This window comes from Homarus americanus, unplaced genomic scaffold, assembly GCF_018991925.1.
Source record: "Homarus americanus isolate GMGI-L3 unplaced genomic scaffold, GMGI_Hamer_2.0 scaffold45916, whole genome shotgun sequence".
Lineage (NCBI taxonomy): Eukaryota > Metazoa > Arthropoda > Malacostraca > Decapoda > Nephropidae > Homarus > Homarus americanus.
Genome location: NW_024725294.1, coordinates 29981 through 50335, shown reverse-complemented (window position 1 = coordinate 50335; position 20355 = coordinate 29981). Strand labels below are relative to the sequence as shown.

Below are 20355 nucleotides of genomic sequence, written 5' to 3'. Positions count from 1 at the left end.
TAGTGCGATGATGATGACAGTCTGGTGATGCTGATACTCTGATGATGCTGACAAACTGATGATGCTGACAGTCTGAAGCTGATAGTTTGCGGATGTTGATACTCTGATGATGCTGGCAGCCTGATGATACTGATAGTCTGATGATGCTGACAGTCTGATGATGCTGACAGTCTGATGATGTTGACAGTCTGATGATGCTGATAGTCTGATGATGCTGATAGTCTGATGATGCTGATAGTCTGATGATGTTGACAATCTGATGATGCTGACAGTCTGATGATGCTGATAGTCTGATGATGTTGATACTCTGATGATGCTTTGATGATGCTGACAGTCTGATGATGCTGACAGTCTAATGATGCTGATAGTCTGATGATGCTGAGAGACTAGTGATGCTGACAGCCTGATGATGCCGACAGTCTGGTGATGCTGATAGACTAGTGATGCTGACAGTCAGATGATGCTGACAGTCTGATGATGCTGACAGTCTGATGATGCTGATAGTCTGATGATGTTGATACTCTGACGATGGTGACAGTTTGATGATGTTGAGTTTGATATTTCTGACAACGGCGAAGCTACGATTTCAACTGTCATTACGTACCACAAGTGTAATAATAATAATAATAATAATAATAATAATAATAATAATAATAATAATAATAATAATAATAATAAGACCCCCCTCACACGCTAACTGCACCACACCCTCACCTGCCAATTAAATTCATTTACTCTATTAATTATGTTTATATTACCTGCCAGCCGCTACAACACTTCACATCACCCACAAGGCCCTTCCCGTTGAGTGTGTCTCATGAATAGCTAATGGCCTTGGTTGAGAAGAAGAAAGACTAGAGTGTGTTGCGTTGTGTTGTGTTGTCGTGACGTCATTATCATCAGCCACTTTCTTTATATATTGGTCAGGTAGGTAAGGGGTGTTACTCTACTTTGTTAGGTGGTTAGGTTAGCAGTGGTTAAGGTTGAAGGGAAATAAGCTGGGAGGTTCAGTTTAAGTAAGGTTACATTAGATCAGGTTTGGTTAGAGTAGGATACGTTAGGTTAGATTAAGTTAGCGTTACAGTGGTTAATCTCCAAGTGAAATAAGCTGTTGGGAGTGAATCTTGAGGTAATACTTATCATGTAAGTAGAGACAAACATCACCTTACGAGTCTCTGAGACAGTAAACGCTGGACCTTAATACCCCACCTTCACCATTACGGGGTTTTGTAGCCACTAAACCTGTCACCCAAACAACCTCTCCACCTCACTCTGGCTCCCTCAAATGACGCTTCTTCCATTACTTCCTCCTCATTCCTCATTCCTCAATCTCTATCTCCTCCATGTGAGAGAGAAGAAGAAAACGCATTTTTATAGTTTTCTCTTCTTAACTCGCTTTTAAATGGCCGGCTCTTGACAGCGGACGCCATTAAGAATGAAGAAGAAGAAGATGTCAAATGAGACTCTTACATGTAAACAATCTCTCTCGTTTGACTTAAGATCGTAATAGTTTTCTGTTGAGAGACATTCTGAATCTATTTTAAACGTTAGACTTTATTTCATTTCAGACTTTCATTTATGGTTAAGACTTTATTTTAGATTTTAGATCTAAGACTTTATATCTAGACTTTAGGCTCAAGACTTTATTTCAGAGTTAGACATTAAACTTAAGACTTTAGACTTAAGACTTAGATTTTAGATTTGTGACTTAGATTTTAGACTTGAGACTTTATTTCAGAGTTCAACCTTAGACTTAAGACTTAGACCTTAGGTCTCAGACTTTAATATTTATTTATACTGTAGGCTTTAGACTTTAATTTAGAATTTAGATTTTAAAACAATTTAGACATTAAGACTTCATTTAAGACATATATAGACTTTACTTTAGGATTTGTTAAAGGTTGTAAATATGTTAAATGCTCTTCAATTACATTATTAAGATATAAATTCACGTAATCTGCTTTGATAGTCAATTTGAAACACTTAAACTCTTATATTCTATTCATTTATAGACTTGGTGTACCGAAAATCCCCAAAAGTATAAAAGTATAAATGAAGTATTTTTTACAGAAGAAGCAACAGATGATGCTTATGTCGACTGAAAGAAATTGGAAGTAATTTTAATCTCTTTGTAAATGTTGATGTTGATTGACGTTGATTGATGTTGATTGATGTTGCAAAAGTGAAATAGATAACTGTTAATTTATGTATATAGAGTGTTTGTTGAGATTGATGAGGCATTGGTAAACTAACAAGAGATTATAGTTAATTTGAGTTATTTTTATTAATGTTTATTGTTATTTTCTGTTATTTTTTGTGTCATTCTTCCCTTGTTTATCATTATTGTATTTTTGTTATATATCGTTATTATCTGTTTATTGTTATTTTCTCTTCTCTCATTATTGGTATCGTTATTATCGTCTCTTCTCTGTTAGGTATCGTTATTATCGTCTCTCCTCTGTTATGTATCGTTATTATTGTCTCTCCTCTGTTATGTATCGTTATTATCATCTCTCCTCTGTTATGTATCGTTACTATCGTCTTTCCTCTGCTATGTATCGATATTTTCATCTCTCCTCTGTTATGCATCGTTATTATCGTCTTTCCTCTGTTATGTATCGTTATTATCGTCTTTCCTCTATTATGTATCGTTATTATCGTCTCTCCTCTGTTGTATATCGTTATTATCATCTCTTCCCTGTTATATATTATTATTTTTTTTTTTTACGGGGATTAGCCCACCCGGGCACAGGTCACTGACCCACATCGGGGACTGGGGGACGAAAATGTAATGCAAGTAATAATAATAATAATAATAATAATAATAATAATAATAATAATAATAATAATTCATACAAAAATGAAAAAGTATCAAAAGTGAGAAACAATATATGAATGTTGTGTTGTCAATAGTAAGAGAAACAATTCAAACCCTTTAATTGTGTGTAAATGAGGCAGAAAGTCAGTTCAGCAGCCTGGGACGTGTTCACAATTTTTGTGATGCCATATGGCAGCAGGGTCTACCATTAGACCATACATTATGCTTCCAATATCTTCCCAGGCGGTAGTACCTCCCCGTTTGATAGCTGCCTACTACCTACTACCTAACACATATCGTTATTATCGTTTCGGTAAATTTTTACTTTAGGACATGAGTCCCTAGGGGTTGATCAATATGTTTTTTCAGTTTATTTTGGTGCGTTGTAAGCGAATCTGACCTCCGTTTTTGGCGGAAATTACTAGTTTTTGCAGCCCCCCCCCCCCCATCAATAATGGGGGAGAGCCTGAGAAATCGGGGTTTTTGGGTGAGGGAGAAAACGAAAAAGAATCATCTGACCTAACAAAACCTAACCTAACAAACCTAACTCCTAGCAGTCCCCGAACCCCCGGTAGGCCTAACCTGACCCCTAGCCGCGGGTGGAAGGCCAAGCTTAAACTAACCTAAATGTTTCAGTAGTTAAAAACTTTGGGGCGCGCCATGTCCGAAAGTACAATACCTTAGTTAGAAGTGGAAGGACCAGGAATGCTTAAGAATTGGATAGAAGGATCGTCTTTCTCGTAAAACTCGGCACTAAACTAAAAAAATAATCGTAGGAGCACAAACGACAACCAACCTCCACCAATGCCATTGTGAGACTGCTCAATGAAATTACTAAGGCTGCTTCCTTTGAAAAAAATCAAATGTGATTGATCGAAAAAAATTCGCGTGAAGATATAGATACATCATTGGTCACTACTGGATGACGTCAGTCAACTTTGCTCATGCATGATGCACCAATAACATCTCCTCACAGATACGAAAACTGAAAACTACAATACTTAAAATTAATTAAATTCAATTGTGTCGCTATTATCTATTTCTGTCAGGTATATATGGGATTCAAAATGCTCAGAATAGCGAGATGTAAATGTTTCAGTAGTTTATAACTTTCGGGGGCACCATGTCCGAAAGTAAAATAATACCATCGTTTCTACTTTGTTCCATCCTGTATTTTACCACGTAACAAACTATATCTTTCACCTACAGAACATATTTCTCCATCAGTTTATTCTCGTGTTCTCCAGTGACGATTTTCCTATTGTAAAATATATGAGTTAATTTTTTTTTTCAGGATTGTGTTGCGGCTATTATGAAAATTGTAGCCAACACAGCGGGAGATATGCTCTTTACATGTCCGATAATTTTGTAATGAGAATGGGAATCGTGGGGATGGGAAAGGGAAGGGTTGCTTCACACTGTCTTGTAAGGAAATTTGACACCCTGAACGAAGGCTGGTGGTCACACAAATTGGTAAGTTGACCCATACCCCCTTCCCCTTCCGCCTCCCCTCCCTCCCCTATCCGCTCCCTCTCCCCACCCTCCCCCCTCTGCCCAGGATGGTGGTAACATTAGTATATTGTTTTATGTCTGGGTATTGACACTAACCTAACCAACCTAACGTAAACTAACCTAACCTAGTAGGTAGAAGGTAGTAGGCAGCTATCACACAGGGAGGCACTACCGCCTGGGAAGATATTGGAAGCATAATGTGTTGTCTAATGGTAGACCCTGCTGCCATATGGCATCACGAATATTGTGGAGTCCCATGTTGCTGATATGACTTTCTGCCTCATTTACACACAATTGCAGGGTTTGAATTGTTTCTCTTACTATTGACAACACAACATACATATATTTTTTCTCATTATTGATCTTTTTTTTCATTTTTGTATTTATGGTTTATTATTATTATTATTATTATTATTATTATTATTATTATTATTATTATTATTATTATTATTATTATTATTATTATTATTTATTATTTATTATTATTTATTATTATTATTATTATTATTATTATTATTATTATTATTATTATTATTTCGCCCCCAGGCCCCGATGTGGGTCAGTGACCTGTGCCCGTTAATGAGCTAATCCCCGTAAACAAAAAAATCAAAATAACCTAAACTAACCAATCTAACCAAACTTAAACTAACCAATCTAACCAAACCTAACCTAACATTAACCTAACCTAAACTAACCAACCTAACCTAAACTAACCAATCTAACCAAACCTAACCTAACATTAACCTAACCTTAACTAACCAACCTAACCTAAACTAACCAATCTAATCTAACCTAACCTAACATTAACTTAACCTAATTTAACCAGATAGATGTATTTACGGATAGTCTAGATATCCCGTGTCATAATAACCATCAAGGAAGATGTACAGTTGATTGCATTTCCGACTGGTACACTTAGCATTGTCACTCCACCCTCTCCATGAAGTGTGAACCCCGAGAGTATCGACTCGTGAAAAAAAACGCATTCATGTGTGAGGGGGAGAGGGGGCGGGGGATGGCGGGGGTTGAGAAGGGTGTGAGGGGGCCAGAGGGATGGGAGAGGTTTAATGAGTTACTTGTGCAGATACAACGCAGTATTTAGTAAGCAAAATATGTATACGAGTACATTGGGCAAAACATAAATTATGCTTAGAATGTGTTACCGCACGTTAGGGTGGTGTTCCGAGCTTGTGCTACAGGTTTGATAAGGGGGCGGGCCGGAGTCTGTCATTATGGTGTGCCCTTATGACGTGGTGACTTTCATGACCCAATAATATACGTAAGCAGCAAATTATTAATGTGATGTAATTTACAATAAAAACCATATCCAGGAAGTTTGCAAATATTTCCTGTTTGGTTAAAGTTTTATTACATATTACTAAATAAAGCGTCAATCACTCCTATCTCCTAGATTTCCGACCTAACCTAACATTAACTTAACCTAATTTAACCAGATAGATGTATTTACAGATAGTCTAGATATCCCGTGTCATAATAACCATCAAGGAAGATGTACAGTTGATTGCATTTCCGACTGGTACACTTAGCATTGTCACTCCACCCTCTCCATGAAGTGTGAACCCCGAGAGTATCGACTCCTGAAAAAAAACGCATTCATGTGTGAGGGGGAGAGGGGGCGGGGGATGGCCGGGACGGGTATTGGGGGTTGAGAAGGGTGTGAGGGGGGCCAGAGGGATGGGAGAGGTTTAATGAGTTACTTGTACAGATACAACGCAGTATTTAGTAAGCAAAATATGTATACGAGTACATTGGGCAAAACATAAATTATGCTTAGAATGTGTTACCGCACGTTAGGGTGGTGTTCCGAGCTTGTGCTACAGGTTTGATAAGGGGGCGGGCCGGAGTCTGTCATTATGGTGTGCCCTTATGACGTGGTGACTTTCATGACCCAATAATATACGTAAGCAGCAAATTATTAATGTGATGTAATTTACAATAAAAACCATATCCAGGAAGTTTGCAAATATTTCCTGTTTGGTTAAAGTTTTATTACATATTACTAAATAAAGCGTCAATCACTCCTATCTCCTAGACTGTAGCGTTCATGGGGCTGTAGTGGTGGTGGGGTATGGTGTTGGTGGGTTGTGGTGGTGGTGATGGTGGGTTGTAGTGGGTTGTGGTGGTGGGTAGTGGTGGTGGTGGGTTATGGTGGTGGTGGTGAATGTGGTGGTGGTGGGTGTGGTGGTTGGTGGTGGTGGTGGTGGTTATGGTGGGTTGTGGTGATGATTGTGGTGGGTTGTGGTGGTAGTGGGTGGTGGTGATGGTGGGGTGTGGTGGTGGTGGGTTGGTGGTGGTGAATGTGGTGGTGGTGGTGGGTTGTGGTAGTTGGTGGTGGTGGGTGTGTGGTTGGTTGGTGGTGGTGGGTTGTGGTGGTGGTGATGGGTTGTGGTGGTGGTGATGGGTTGTGGTGGTGGTGGTGGTAGTGAGTTATGGTGGTTAGTAGTGGTGGGTTGTGGTGGTTGGTGGTGGTTTGATGTATGACGAGGAAAGTAATGGTGAATCAACAGGCTATGAGGTGATGCGGATATCATGTTAGTGGCGTGAATACAAAAGCAGTTGTAACATGATTGACACAGTGGGTACCAGCTGTAGCGTCGTGGTGTGTTTATAGTGAGCAGTGCAAAGGTGGTTTCCGTACGTCTTGGGAGTCGTAACAACCTGTGCGTTACGGTAAGGTGATGTGACTAAAGAGACGAAGGGGAGAGGAAGGTTTCTGTACACGCTGGATAGGGGACAGTTGCACCGCCATACTGTTAAGTGAGAAATACTTAATCTCTGAATTCTGATACTTTATATTTGGTTGTAGTGTCGTTGAGATAAACAGATACAATTACACCTTGTCTTCTATAGTGTGTGGACATAAGTCAAGCTCTTTAGGTCACTTTGGGCCAAACCTGAGCCATGACTTAATGTGCCTTTGTATGAGGAAAAATATATTTATGTGCGTTTTATATACGGTACAACAATAAACTATACCATATTAATGATGTAACTATTCGTGTAATGATCAGAGAGAGTAACTCTCACTAACTGTTGTGTAAGAGGTCAAACAGTGATACTCTTCTATGGTAATACTGCTACCAACACTTACCAACATAGTGGTAAGTAAGGCTGCCAACGTTAATGCCAACATTTATATCTGCAAATGTGATGTAGATATGTTGTTTTAACTACCATTTCTGACAACTCTGCTTCTATTTTTTTATTACAATGGCGGTTGGCACTAACTGACACCACTGACAATATTTTTACCGCTAATACTGTCAAAATATTGGTGACACATTTAGTATGATGGTCATTCCTAAGTTCCTTACATTGTAGGCAACTCTGACAACATTATTGCCATTTCAACAGTAATCTGTCGCTGGCAACAATATAACCACCACCATCACCACCATCACTACCTCCTCTCATCTAAAATAGCCTGCCAGTATAATTCATCAGCAGTTTACCTGGGTGTTACCTGCCTCACCTGAGCTAATTACTAAGCCATCGACTCGCCACCTGACCTGCGACGAGGATGCCACACAGTAAATGTTTGTTGTGAGTGACCATACACGCCGGGGTGACCAGATAGTGTGTGTGTGTGTGTGTTTATGTACACCAAACTGTATATCTGTATGTCTACTTGCACAAGTGTATGAGTGTCTAGTATTGTGTATAAACCTGCGTACTTATACACATATATGTACATCTGTTCATCCGTACAATAGACGTGTCCCCGTGTACGTGTATATGTAGATAAATATACGAGTCCATGTGTGTGTGTGACTGTCTCCCACACCTGGTTATGACACCTGTGACTGGTAATTAGAGACGGTAGTAGACTCGGAGTACAGGTAGGTCTTCAGACAGGTATAGATGGAAGTGATTATGGAAGGTGTTCACTTAAATGTATACTATTACAAGCTGATGATGGTGATGGTGGTGGTAGTAGGGGTGATGGTGATGGTGGTGAAGGTGTTGCTGATGGTGGTGAGGGTGATGGTGATAATGTGGAGTAATGGTCAGCATGCTCGCCTCGCAAGCGAGCGAATCCGGGTTCGATCCCCGGTCCGTGTGAAACTATGGGCAAGTTTCTTTACGCCATTTGCCTCTGTCTACCCAGCAGTAGTTGGGGACCTGGATGTTAATCGACTTGTGGATCGTGTTCCGGGGTAACGGTTAGCCAGTGCAGTTGGCGAGTTGTCCGGTCTTCTTGGAGTATTCCTGACACTGGGTCATACAGCTCATTAACTCAAGGTGTGGTTGTTGTGTTGGCGACAGCTTCTACACCTTAGACAAATTCACGCCTAGGTGGCCCTTGGGCAACCATTATTAATATCATATAGTGGGGCTGGTGTTGGTGGTGGTGATGGTGGTGATGATGATATCACACACACACACACACACACACACACACACACACCTGCCTCCTCATGTAAAGCAGCGCCTGGGCTGAGAGCTTCAATATGGCCGGTGAAGCCTACCCCTTCGAGGCTTCTTTACTGCATGTGTCACGTTGAAGTCTCGTGCCGGGTCCCTCCAGACACTGATACATGAGACACAGGGGATTGTTGGGGCAGGATGCATGTATATGTGTCTATATCATGGAAAGGTGATACATATATTGTGTGTGTGTGTGTGTGTGTGTGTGTGGAGGTGGCAGAGGAGGAAGAGTAAAGTGGAAGGAGGAGGAAGAAGAAGTGTAAAGTGTGTTGGCGGAGGAGGAGGAAGTGTAAAGAGGGTGGAGGAGGAGGAGGAAGTGTAAAGAGGGTGGAGGAGGAGGAAGAGTAAAGAGGGTGGAGGATGTGTATATTTTTCTTCAGAGCCAAAAAGTGAAAATATCTCTCGGGAAACTGTCCATTTAGTCAGTCAGTCCGCCCCCCATCTCTCTCCTGGACTTCCTCTCTCCTCCCAATCCCTCTTTTCCTCGCTCCCACGCCATCCTTCCTTCCTTCCCTCCCTCCCTCCTTCCCTCCCTCCCTCCCAGGTCAGGCAGTCATGAGGGAAATGTGTAGCGTCTATATGACCTCACTTGTATTTTTTACGAGATGGCTGGTGGGATACATCTTGTGGAAGACCGCCTCCTGTCAGTCTTATTCCTCACCCTCCTCACTCCTCATAGTCTCTCATTCCTCACCCCACTCATCCCTCAGTCCCTCATTCCTCACCCCCCACCCCCTACCCCTCACCCCTCACCCCCCAGGTCGTGAGATATACATGAGGCCGCTACACTGGCTCACTCACTTATCCTACACGTTGAGAGGTAAGAAATATGACCTTATTCCTGTGGCGGCAGACGTAGATCGATAGATAGATAGATAGATAGATAGATTGATAGATAGATAGATAGATAGATAGATAGAAAGATAGATAGATGTGGGGGTGAAGAAGTAGGGTAGGGCAAAAGAAAGAGAGAGAGAGAGAGAGAGAGAGAGAGACTTATAAATGGCTAGGAAGGTCAAAGATCGTCGAGATAAATTTTTGATAGAGCGGAAAAATATTTAAGGCGAGTTAGAGTGAAGTTAGGAGCAGTTAAGGTATACTACTGAAGTTAGCTGAAGTAAAAGTGAGTTAGAGTGAAGTTAGGAGCAGTTAAGGTATACTACTGAAGTTAGCTGAAGTAAAAGTGAGTTAGAGTGAAGTTAGGAGCAGTTAAGGTATACTACTGAAGTTAGCTGAAGTTAGGCGAGTTAGAGTGAAGTTAGGAACAGTTAAGGAATACTGAAGTTAGCTGAAGTTAAAGTGATTGAGAGTGAAGTTAGGAGCAGCTAAGATCTACTGAATTTAGCTGAAGTTAAAGTGATTGAGAGTGAAGTTAGGAGCAGTTAAGATATACTGAAGTTAGGTTAGGTTAGGTTCTTTTTTAGTAATTTCCGTCCATGTGTACTATAAACAAAATATCTACCACAGTCTTTTAAAGGAATCACCCTTAACGCACTCTCTCCCCAAACACACTCTCTCCCCACTTGACTTACACACTCTCTCCACACACTCTAACACACTCTCTCCCGACTTAACACACTCTCCTGACTTAACACACTCTCTCCGACACACACTTCTCTCACTTAACACACTCTCTCCCGACTTAACACTCTCTCCCAAACACACTCTCCCGAAACACTCTCTCCCACTTAACACACTCTCTCCCCACTTAACACACTTCTCCCGACTTAACACACTCTCTCCCCCTCTCTCCCAACACACTCTCCCGACTTAACACACACACTCTCCCCACTTAACACACTCTCCCCACTTAACACACACTCCCTCTAAACACACACTCTCCCCACTTAACACACACTCTCCCCACTTAACACACCCTCTCCCTGTAACACACTCTCTCCCACTTAACACACTCTCTCCCCCACTTAACACACTCTCTCCCCATAACACACTCTCCCCACTCTCCCCACACTCTCTGACTTAACACACTCTCTCACTTAACACACTCCTCTTAACACCTGCTTAACACACTCTCTCCCCCACTGCACACTCTCCCGACTTAACACACTCTCCCCACTTAACACACTCTCCCCTAACACACTCTCTCCTCACTCTCTCCCCACTTAACACACTCTCTCCCCACTTAACACACACTCTTCTCCCGACTTAACACACTCTCTCTCCTGACTTAACACACTCTCGACTTAACACACTCGTTCCCCGCTTAACGTTCTTTCTCCCCACTCAAGTAACTTCATTTATCTGAACTTTCTCCTCAATGACTCTCCTCTCCCCTCCCCTCCCTCCCTCCCTCCTCCCCACTCCCTCCTTCCTCCTCCCTCCTTCCTCCTCCCTCCCTCCTCCCCCCTCCTCCTTCCTCCTCCCCTCCCTCCTCCTTCTCCTCCTCCCTCTCCCTACTTCCCTCTCCCCACAGTTCACTTTCCTCAACGTCCATCTTCTGTTGACTGAGTTTTTAGATATTTAATCTGTCTGACTGACTGACTGAGTGGTTGACTGACTGGGTGGGTTGACTGCTGAGTGGTTGACTGACTGAGTGGTTGACTGACTGAGTGGTTGACTGATTGAATGGTTGACTGGCTGAGTGGCTGACTGACTGAGTGGTTGACTAAGTAGTTGACTGATAATGGTTGACTGGCTGAGAGGTTGACTGGGTGGCGGAGTGGTTGATTGGCTGAGTGGTTGACTGACTGACTGGTTGATTGACTGACTGGCTGAATGGCTGACTGACTAAGTGGTTGACTGCCTGAGTGGTTGACTGATAATGGTTGACTTACTGAGTGACTGACTGGCTGGCCGAGTGGCTGACTGACTAGCTGAGTGGTTGACTGACTGAGTGGTTGATTTACTGATTCACTCACTCATTGACAGACTAAATATATAAGTAACCTAACCTAACCTAACCAAACCTAACCTAACCTAACCTAACCTAGACATAAAATCACAAAATCACATATCGTAGACGTGTGTGTGTGTGTGTGTGTGTGTGTGTGTGTGTGTGTGTGTGTATGTGTGTGTGTGTGTTTTCCTTCCTCAGCATAATAAAGGCAACATAAATCAGCACAAAGGAAAATATTCATAGAAATTTTTGATCATATGTGTTGACTGAAGCCGCCGCCATATATGCCCGCTGGTATATGCGACCACAACGAGGCCACCGTATATACGCCACGCTCAATATACTGGAGGGATATACACAAATATACTGCATAGTCTTTAAAACATAAGTATATATTATTTGATGGCATGAACTAGTTATATGTGGATTAGTTTAACTTAGGCGAGGTTTGGGGTTCATTTGTGTTGAGTTGAACTTAGTCCTATAATAGACTGTGTATGGTAATAAATACTAAACAAAAATATCATCCATTATTGAGGTCAAGTTAACTCATTTAACCTCCCCAACAGGTATGATAATTAACTCACCTTTAACCCCTATCCCCCCCCACCACACTACCGTACACAAGGGGTTAATAAACTCTCCCCATTAACACACTATAGTTACATCTTCTATATAATAAGTATTGGAACTATGACTGATATTATAGTCGATGGTTTTATTTAGGGTAAAAATAATTCTATACACAGGGAAATTTCTCACCTGGTGGGAAGTATTTTCCTGGTAGTGGGGAGATTAAACTTGACTCCTCCTAACTTTGTGGAGTTAAGTCTGATTTCTTTAAAGTTTGTTTTGGTTAGATAAGTTAGGTGTCGCAGATCTTACTGTGGTTAGGATGAGCTTTGATTGTCTGTCTGTCTGTCTGTCTGTCTGTCTCTTTGCCTCTCTTTGTCGCAGATCTCTTGTCCTTAGGATGAGCCTCTCTCTCTCTCTCTCTCTCTCTCAAAATGAAAACTCTTTAATTTATCTATCTATCTATCTATCTATCTATCATTCCATAACACTGAGTAAAGAACAAGTGTTATTTGTCGCTCGTCGTAACATAAAAAGATGACACTAAACAAGAGACAGAAGTTGTTGAAGATATATATGGATAATAAAAGAGTTTGAACACAACACAGCAACATTTCTCTCATACAAGTCAGTGAAGGAAACTTAACAAGAGTTTTCACACTGTGGCTAAAAATCACGCGCAAAAAAACCCCCCCACAAACAAACATAAAACAGAAACAAAATACAAACAAAAACATAAAAATACAAATAAAATAACCAAACAAAAACACACAAATATTAAAACACACACAAACAAGAAACAAAATCAAGAAAAAATTAAACAAAACAAAACTAAAAGCAAAAACAAAAAACACAAACAAAAAACAAACTCGTACTTGTTTTGAAATTTTTTTGTGTTTATTTACCACTGAGCTGAATACGTAGATAAATCCAATTTTTATCTGAACAAAAAAAAAAGAAAAAAAAGATAGAATTTGGTTTAGGTGGACTGGTTATGTGTCCAGAATACTGAGTTACTGTACGTGGTGGTGGTGGTGGTGGTGGTGGTGGTGGTGGTGGTGGTTGTGGTGGTGGTGGTGATGGTGGTGGTGGGGGTGGTGGTGGTGGTGGTCAGGTATCAGACTGGGTGGTACTGTACTGCTTGTGGGGGCAACATTGAGTCCTATTTGGGTTTCCAGTTCTGTCAGGTCATAACATAACATAACATAACAATATACTCTAACCTAACCTAACCTAACCTAACCTAACCTAACCTAACCTAACCTAACCTAGGGCTTGTACAAAGTAGGATTAGGTCTATATGTTGTATTTCCCGCTTTTATTCTCTATTAAAAAAAAAGATTATTTATATGTGTTGCTCCTTATAGACAACACGAAAGAGGAAGAACGTAAGGAAGGAATTAAGGTGATAACGATAAGAGGAGCAAGAAGACTGATAAATGAGGAATAAGAGGGGGGAAGATGATAATGAAGGAGATATTGAATACAAGTTGAAAATTATAGAGGAAGAAGTATAAGAAGAAGGAGAAGAAGAAGAAGAAGGGAAAGAGGAGGAAAAGGAAGATAATAGAGGAAGAGGAGAAAGAAGAAGAAGAAAAAGAAGAAGAAAAAAAGAAAAGAAAAGAAAAAGAAGAAGAAGAAGAAGACACTCAGGGAAGGAACATAACTCGGGGTATAATATAGTTTAAGTGGCGATCAAGTTTGTGTAGCTCGGGCAACTTTCAGGTGCCACACAGGTGAGGCTTATGGCAACTTTACCTGGAGTGTAGTGAGGGAGGTGACACTTATGGCAACTTTACCTGGAGTGTAGTGAGGGAGGTGACACTTATGGCAACTTTACCTGGAGTGTAGTGAGAGAGGTGACACTTATGGCACCTTTACCCGGAGTGTAGTGAGGGAGGTGACACTTATGGTAACTTTACCTGGAGTGTGGTGAGGAAGGTGACACTTATGGCACTTTACCTGGAGTGTAGTGAGGAAGGTGACACTTATGGTAGTGAGGAAGGTGACACTTATGGCAACTTTACCTGGAGTGTAGTGAGAGAGGTGACACTTATGGCAACTTAACCTGGAGTGTAGTGAGGGAGGTGACACTTATGGCAACTTTACCCGGAGTGTAGTGAGGAAGGTGACACTTATGGCAACTTTACCTGGAGTGTAGTGAGAGAGGTGACACTTATGGCAACTTTACCCGGAGTGTAGTGAGGAAGGTGACACTTATGGCAACTTTACCTGGAGTGTAGTGAGGGAGGTGACACTTATGGCAACTTTACCCGGAGTGTAGTGAGGAAGGTGACACTTATGGCAACTTTACCTGGAGTGTGGTGAAGGAGGTGACACTTATGGCAACTGAGAGCTCTACCTGAAGAGTACCAAACAGTGCCAGACCGTGCCAAAAACTACCAGACAGTGCCATGGACTACCAGACAGTGCCAATGAGTACTAGATAGTACCAAAGAGTACCGGAGAGTACCGGGGAGTACCAAGGAGTACACACAAGATTAGATACAAAAAATACAGTCATGAAAATTTCTACCCCGATTTTATATATGTTAAAATCTGGCCATTATACAAGGTCAACGAAAAACAATGGCCAGATTTTAACATAACCATTTAAAATCTGGGTATTCTTTTTCGGTGACTCAGTATAATAATTAGATTTTAATATATGACCATTTAAAATCTGGGTAGCATTTTACGATGACCCTGTACAAAGTCGAGCAGATTTTTACATTGTATTCATTTAAAATCTGAGTAGTCACTAACCCTATAATTCTCAAAGGTAAAATTTATTCTTCATAAAAATTATCAAACCAAACAAGATGTTGACCATCGGTATCACAGTGCCAGAAGAAGTCCTCACCAGACCAACATACAGATAACCTCAAGAATCACCACCCACAACTTATTCCACCTGAATATTAACCACCCTGACACTAATTGGGGGGATGAGGTTAGGTTAGGTTATGACTGGCTTAACACCTGTCTTAGATCACCTGACTGCCTTAACACCTGTCTTAGATCACCTGATTGGCTTAACACCTGTCCTAGATCACCTATTGGCTTAACACCTACTCTAGATCACCTGATTGGCTTAACACCTGTCTTTGATCACCTGACTGGCTTAACACCTGTCCTAGATCACCTATTGGCTTAACACCTACTTTAGATCACCTGATTGGCTTAACACCTGTCTTAGATCGCCTGACTGGCAGAGGCGGGAAAAATACGAAGTTGTTCGCAGTCATATTTCCCGCCTCTGTTAACGGTCGTGTAATATTTCAATGTGATTCTGATCTTTTAAAATGTTTGAAATAATGAATGTATCTTTATATAGTTTAGCTAAATATCTCTCTCGTTAGAAACGGTCATCCCAACGATTATGAATAAACTCATTTAGAAACACATCATCACTTCAGGACAAATCGGACAGGTTTGCAACAGCCAATGAAGATGTGACTTTTGAGGAGGGGGCGGGGCATCTTTTCTCATCTGGGGAAAAACGCGCTATACTGTAGTTACAAGACCAGCGAGGTCATCCTAAAAGTATATCTTGAGCTTGTGAGACCTCACTTGGATTGCGCTGTTCAGTTCTGGTCACCGTACTACAGAATGGATCTCGAATCCCTCGAAAGCATATAGAGGAGAATGACAAGACTAATCCCGGGCATTAGGAACTTTGAGTACAGAGACAGGTTAAAGCATCTTAATCTACACTCCCTCGAGAAATAAAGAGTGAGAGGCGATATGATCGAGGTGTATAAATGGAAGTCAGGGCTAAGCAAATGTGATATAACAAAGGTACTCAAACTATCCAACCAGGAGCGAACTCGTAGCAATGAATTTAAATTAGACAAATTTAGATTAAGACGCGAGATAGGTAAACAATGGTTTGGAAATAGAGTAGTGGATGAGTGCAACAAGTTACCAAACATCATCATTAACTCGAATATGCTGGATAGCTTCAAACATAGGTTGGATGGATATATGAGCGATAGGAGTTGGGTGTAAACGGGACTGTCCAGTTTGGGCCAATTGACCCGCTGCAGTTTCCTCCATTCTTATGTTCTTTTGTTCTTGTGTTAGGTTAGAGTAGGTTAGGTTAGCTTAAATTAGGTTAGGGTAAGTAGGGTTAGGTTAGGTTAAGTTAAGTTAGGTTAGGTTAGGTTAGGTTGTATTCACTCTCTTAGGATTCTATTTAACTCCCAATAGGATAAATAAAGCCAAGTGTTATTATTAAATATTTCAGAAAGTAAAACTCTCCCGTCCAGCCTCGTGTACCTGTAAGAGTCAGTCAGGTGTTTGTATATTTGTATAACGTAGAAACGAAACAGAATTATTGTCTCTGTTTTTACTTGTGAATGAATGTGTGTGCGTGTGTTGGCGAGGTGAGGGGTGTGTGTGGAAGGGGTTAGGAGTGTGTGTACGTGTGCGGGAGAGTGTGTGTGTGTGTGTGTGCTGAACCAGTCAACCCTCGGGAGTGTGTGTGTGTGTGTGTGTGTGTGTGTGTGTGTGGCTGTGAGTGTGTCCCTCGGGAGTGTGTGTTAGGAGTGTGTGTGTGTGTGTGTGCTGAACCAGTCAACCCTCGGGAGTGTGTGTGTGTGTGTGTGTGTGTGTGTGCTGGAACCAGTCAAGTGTGTGTGCTGTGTGTGTGTGTGTGTGTGTGTGTGCTGGAACCAGTCAACCCTCGGGAGTGTGTGTGTGTGTGTGTGTGTGTGTGTGCTGAACTGAGCCAGTCAACCTCGGGAGGTGTGTGTGTGTGTGTGTGTGTCTGAAGGAGTGTGTGTGTGTGTGTGTGTGTGTGCTGAACCCGGGAGTGTGTGTGTGTGTGTGTCAGCTGAACCAGTCGGGGGGTGTGTGTGTGTGTGTGTGTCCCTCTGAACCAGTCAACCCTCAGGAGTGTGTGTGTGTGTGTGTGTGTGCTGAACCAGTCAACCCTCGGGAGTGTGTGTGTGTGTGTGTGTGTGTGCTGAACCAGTCAACCCTCATTTACCGTCAGAAATCGAATTAAAATGGAAACTGCAACTTTTGCGTTAGGATTCATCGAACGTCGCTTCCCTCCAATTCCCATCCTTCCCTCCCTCCTTCCACTTCGCTCCCTCCCTCCCTCCTCCACTTTCCTCCACCCACCTCTCTCCCTCCACTTCCCATCTCTCCCTCCTTCCCTCCGATTTCCATCACCTCCCTTCTACCCACTTCCCTTTCTTTCTCTCTCCCTCTACCTATCTCCTTCCCTCCACTTCTCTTCTTCTTTCCATCTCCCGCAACTTCCCTTCCTCCTTCCACTTCCCTCCACTTCCCTCCGCCTCCTTTACTCCTTCCTTCCTCCTCCCTCCCGTCAATTAGACTCCTAAATCAATTTAATTTCTTTTTTAAACCTGTCTGTCTGTCTATTTCTGTCTCGCTCTCTCTTTGTCTGTCTGTCTATTTTTCTATCTGTCTGTCTCTGTTTGTCTGTCTCTCTTTGTCTGTCTGTCCCATCCCGTCTTTCTCTCTCTTGGTCTGTCTGTCGCTCTTTGTCTACCTGTCTGTCTGTTTGTCTGTCTCTTTCTCGTACGACATATTATAGTTTTCAATATTTTAAAAACAATTGGGATGGATTTTTTTTTGGTTGTTCATTAATTCTCAAGGAGCTTATTAATACTAAAGGAGTTATTTTCACTTTCAAGAAGTTTAGTAAAAGATCTGACTTGACTGAAATATTAATTTATGTCTCCTGTGCGACCCACTCTCAGGAAATGACATAAAGACGCGTCTGTGTGTGTGTGTGTGTGTGTGTGTGTCTGATATTCAAAGTAAATCTGAATTAATAATATAATATTCCTTTATGGTAGCTTTCACACACACACACACACACACACACACACACATACATATATACACACAACACCTTCAGAACAAGAGGTAAACACTTTACCTGGACGCGCGGGGAGTTGGCTCTCTTCCTGTCGTGATGGCCGTTGACTGTCGGGTTCTTGGGTACTTGTGAGGTGAAGAGTATCCTGGCTATGAGGGTGTAGAGGACGCAGGAGAGCAGCAGAGGCACCACGTAGAACACTATGATATCTAGGAAGTAATAGAGGAAGTACTGGTCCCTGGAAAGCTTGAAAGTGCACTCCTGTGTGGGGTAGTCGACGGCGTAGGTGAGGGGGGCGACTCGAGTGAGGTAGAGCCAAGGGGAACAGTAACACACAGCGAAGACCCACACCACCAGGGTAATCTTCTTGGCTCGCTCCACCGTGCACACCGTCTGCGCCTTCATAGGGTGACATATGGCGATGTAGCGCTCGACTGTGAAGGCCGTCAGACTGAGAGAACTCGCGTTGATGCCGAGATTTTGCAGGAAGATCATGATAGCACAGCCGACGTGACCCCAGATCCAGTGGTTTCCGATGAGGTAATAACTGACGATCTCTTGCGGTACAGCAGCTATGAGCACAGCACAGTCCGCGATGGCCAGACTCACCAGGTAACAGTTGGTGGGTGTGGTCATGTTCTTGTTCTTAGCTACCACGATCACTACCATCACGTTGCCGATAACACCGATAATGAAGATGATGCCTTGGAAGAGTGTGCCGATGATGCGGTAGATGTAGGAGTAGTACTGAGGCGTGCCGAAGCAGTACTGTCTGTATACATCCTGGGCACACCTGCACAGGTAGTCTGTGCTGGAGCAGTTGATGTTAACGATGTGTTGCAGGTAAGAACAGTTCATAAAGTTGGCCTCCTCCTCCAGGGTCAAGTTGTCCAGTGTGTCCCATTGTGATTCATTGAACTCATAAGCGGTGAGGTCAGCCAAGGTGCAGTTCGGTTCATTGTCGTACGGTTCAGTGAGGTTCATCTTTACGGGTTCTTGGTTCACTATATCGATGTTTTCAGATAAACTAAACTAGATTACCATATTTCTTCTTGCCACGATAAACTAAAGGGTGTTTAATGTTTAGTTCTCAACCCTGTCGACTCTTTCTACTTCCCCCTGATTCCTTCATCATTAATGGTCATGACAGTCTTTATCACCCAATAACAAACATTTCACCAAAGTTAAACCGTACACACCCAGGGGGGAGGTGAGGAGGGGGTGTGTGCAAAAAAGTAAACGCTATAGCTCACCCAACAAACGCTTCCCTTACTATGAACTCATACAAAAAGCGATACAAACTAATTGGCTTCTTTGTATGTCGTCACTCTTCACTATCCACAAGAGCAAAACATTGTAGGATAAACGGATGAAAAGTTACAGTCGGTGGTGGTGATGGTGGTCACACAGCTGGGCCCCCCGTACTCGGTGAGGAACAGCGAGAGACTGAGAGACCTCGTAGCTGCCATCACTGTCCACGACCACCGCTCGCTACTGGCTCACACCCAGGCCTCTAGATCTGCGCGAGGCGACCTTACGGGTTGTTGTGATTGTAGTTGGGGCGATGGTTGTAATGGTGGCACTGGTGGTGATGGTAGTGGTGGTGGTTGTGAAGGTAGTGGTGGTGGTTGTAATGGTGATGTTGGTGGTTGTAGTGGTTGTGGTATGGTGTTGAGGAGTAGTGGTGGTGGTTGTTGTGATGGTGATGTTCGTGGTTGTTGTGGTTGTGGTATGGTGGTGATGGTAGTGGTGATTGTGAACAAGAACACCTCATAACACCTGTGCTTCTCCTTGTTTGTTTGTTCTGTGCTTCTCCTTGTTTGTTTGTTCTGTGCTTCACCTTGTTTGTTTGTTCTGTGCTTCTCCTTGTTTGTTTGTTCTGTGCTTCTCCTTGTTTGTTTGTTCTGTGCTTCTCCTTGTTTGTTTGTTCTGTGCTTCTCCTTGTTTGTTTGTTCTGTGCTTCTCCTTGTTTATTTGTTCTGTCCTTCTCCTTGTTTGTTTGTTTATCTCGTATTGTTTGTCTCTCCCGAGTTTTATCGCCACTCTCTCTCTCTCTCTTTTATCTCACAGCTCTACTTGTTGCAGTTCTCTTTCTCTATTTTATTATCATTCACTCTTTTATCTGTCAGTTCTAATTGTTGCATTTGTCTTTCTCTCACCTGTTTGTCTCCACCTGTTTGTTTTCTCACCTGTTTGTCTTTCTCTCACCTGTTTGTTCTTTCTCTCACCTGTTTGTCTTTCTCTCTGTTTTCTTTTTCCCTGTTTGTTTTCTTCCACCTGTTTGTCTTT

The 20355-nt window shown here is 42.2% G+C and overlaps 1 protein-coding gene across 1 annotated transcript in view; it reads right to left on the bottom strand.

Annotated features, from left to right (window-relative positions):
• LOC121864785 (thyrotropin-releasing hormone receptor-like) overlaps positions 1-19491 on the bottom strand; it is a 101752-nt gene extending 82261 nt beyond the window's left edge. Inside the window, exon 1 of the mRNA XM_042363954.1 lies at positions 18127-19491. Coding sequence (XP_042219888.1) covers positions 18127-19050 — 924 coding nt within the window. The 5' untranslated portion in view covers positions 19051-19491. The remainder of the gene's footprint in view (positions 1-18126) is intronic.
• Positions 19492-20355: the final 864 nt, after the last annotated feature.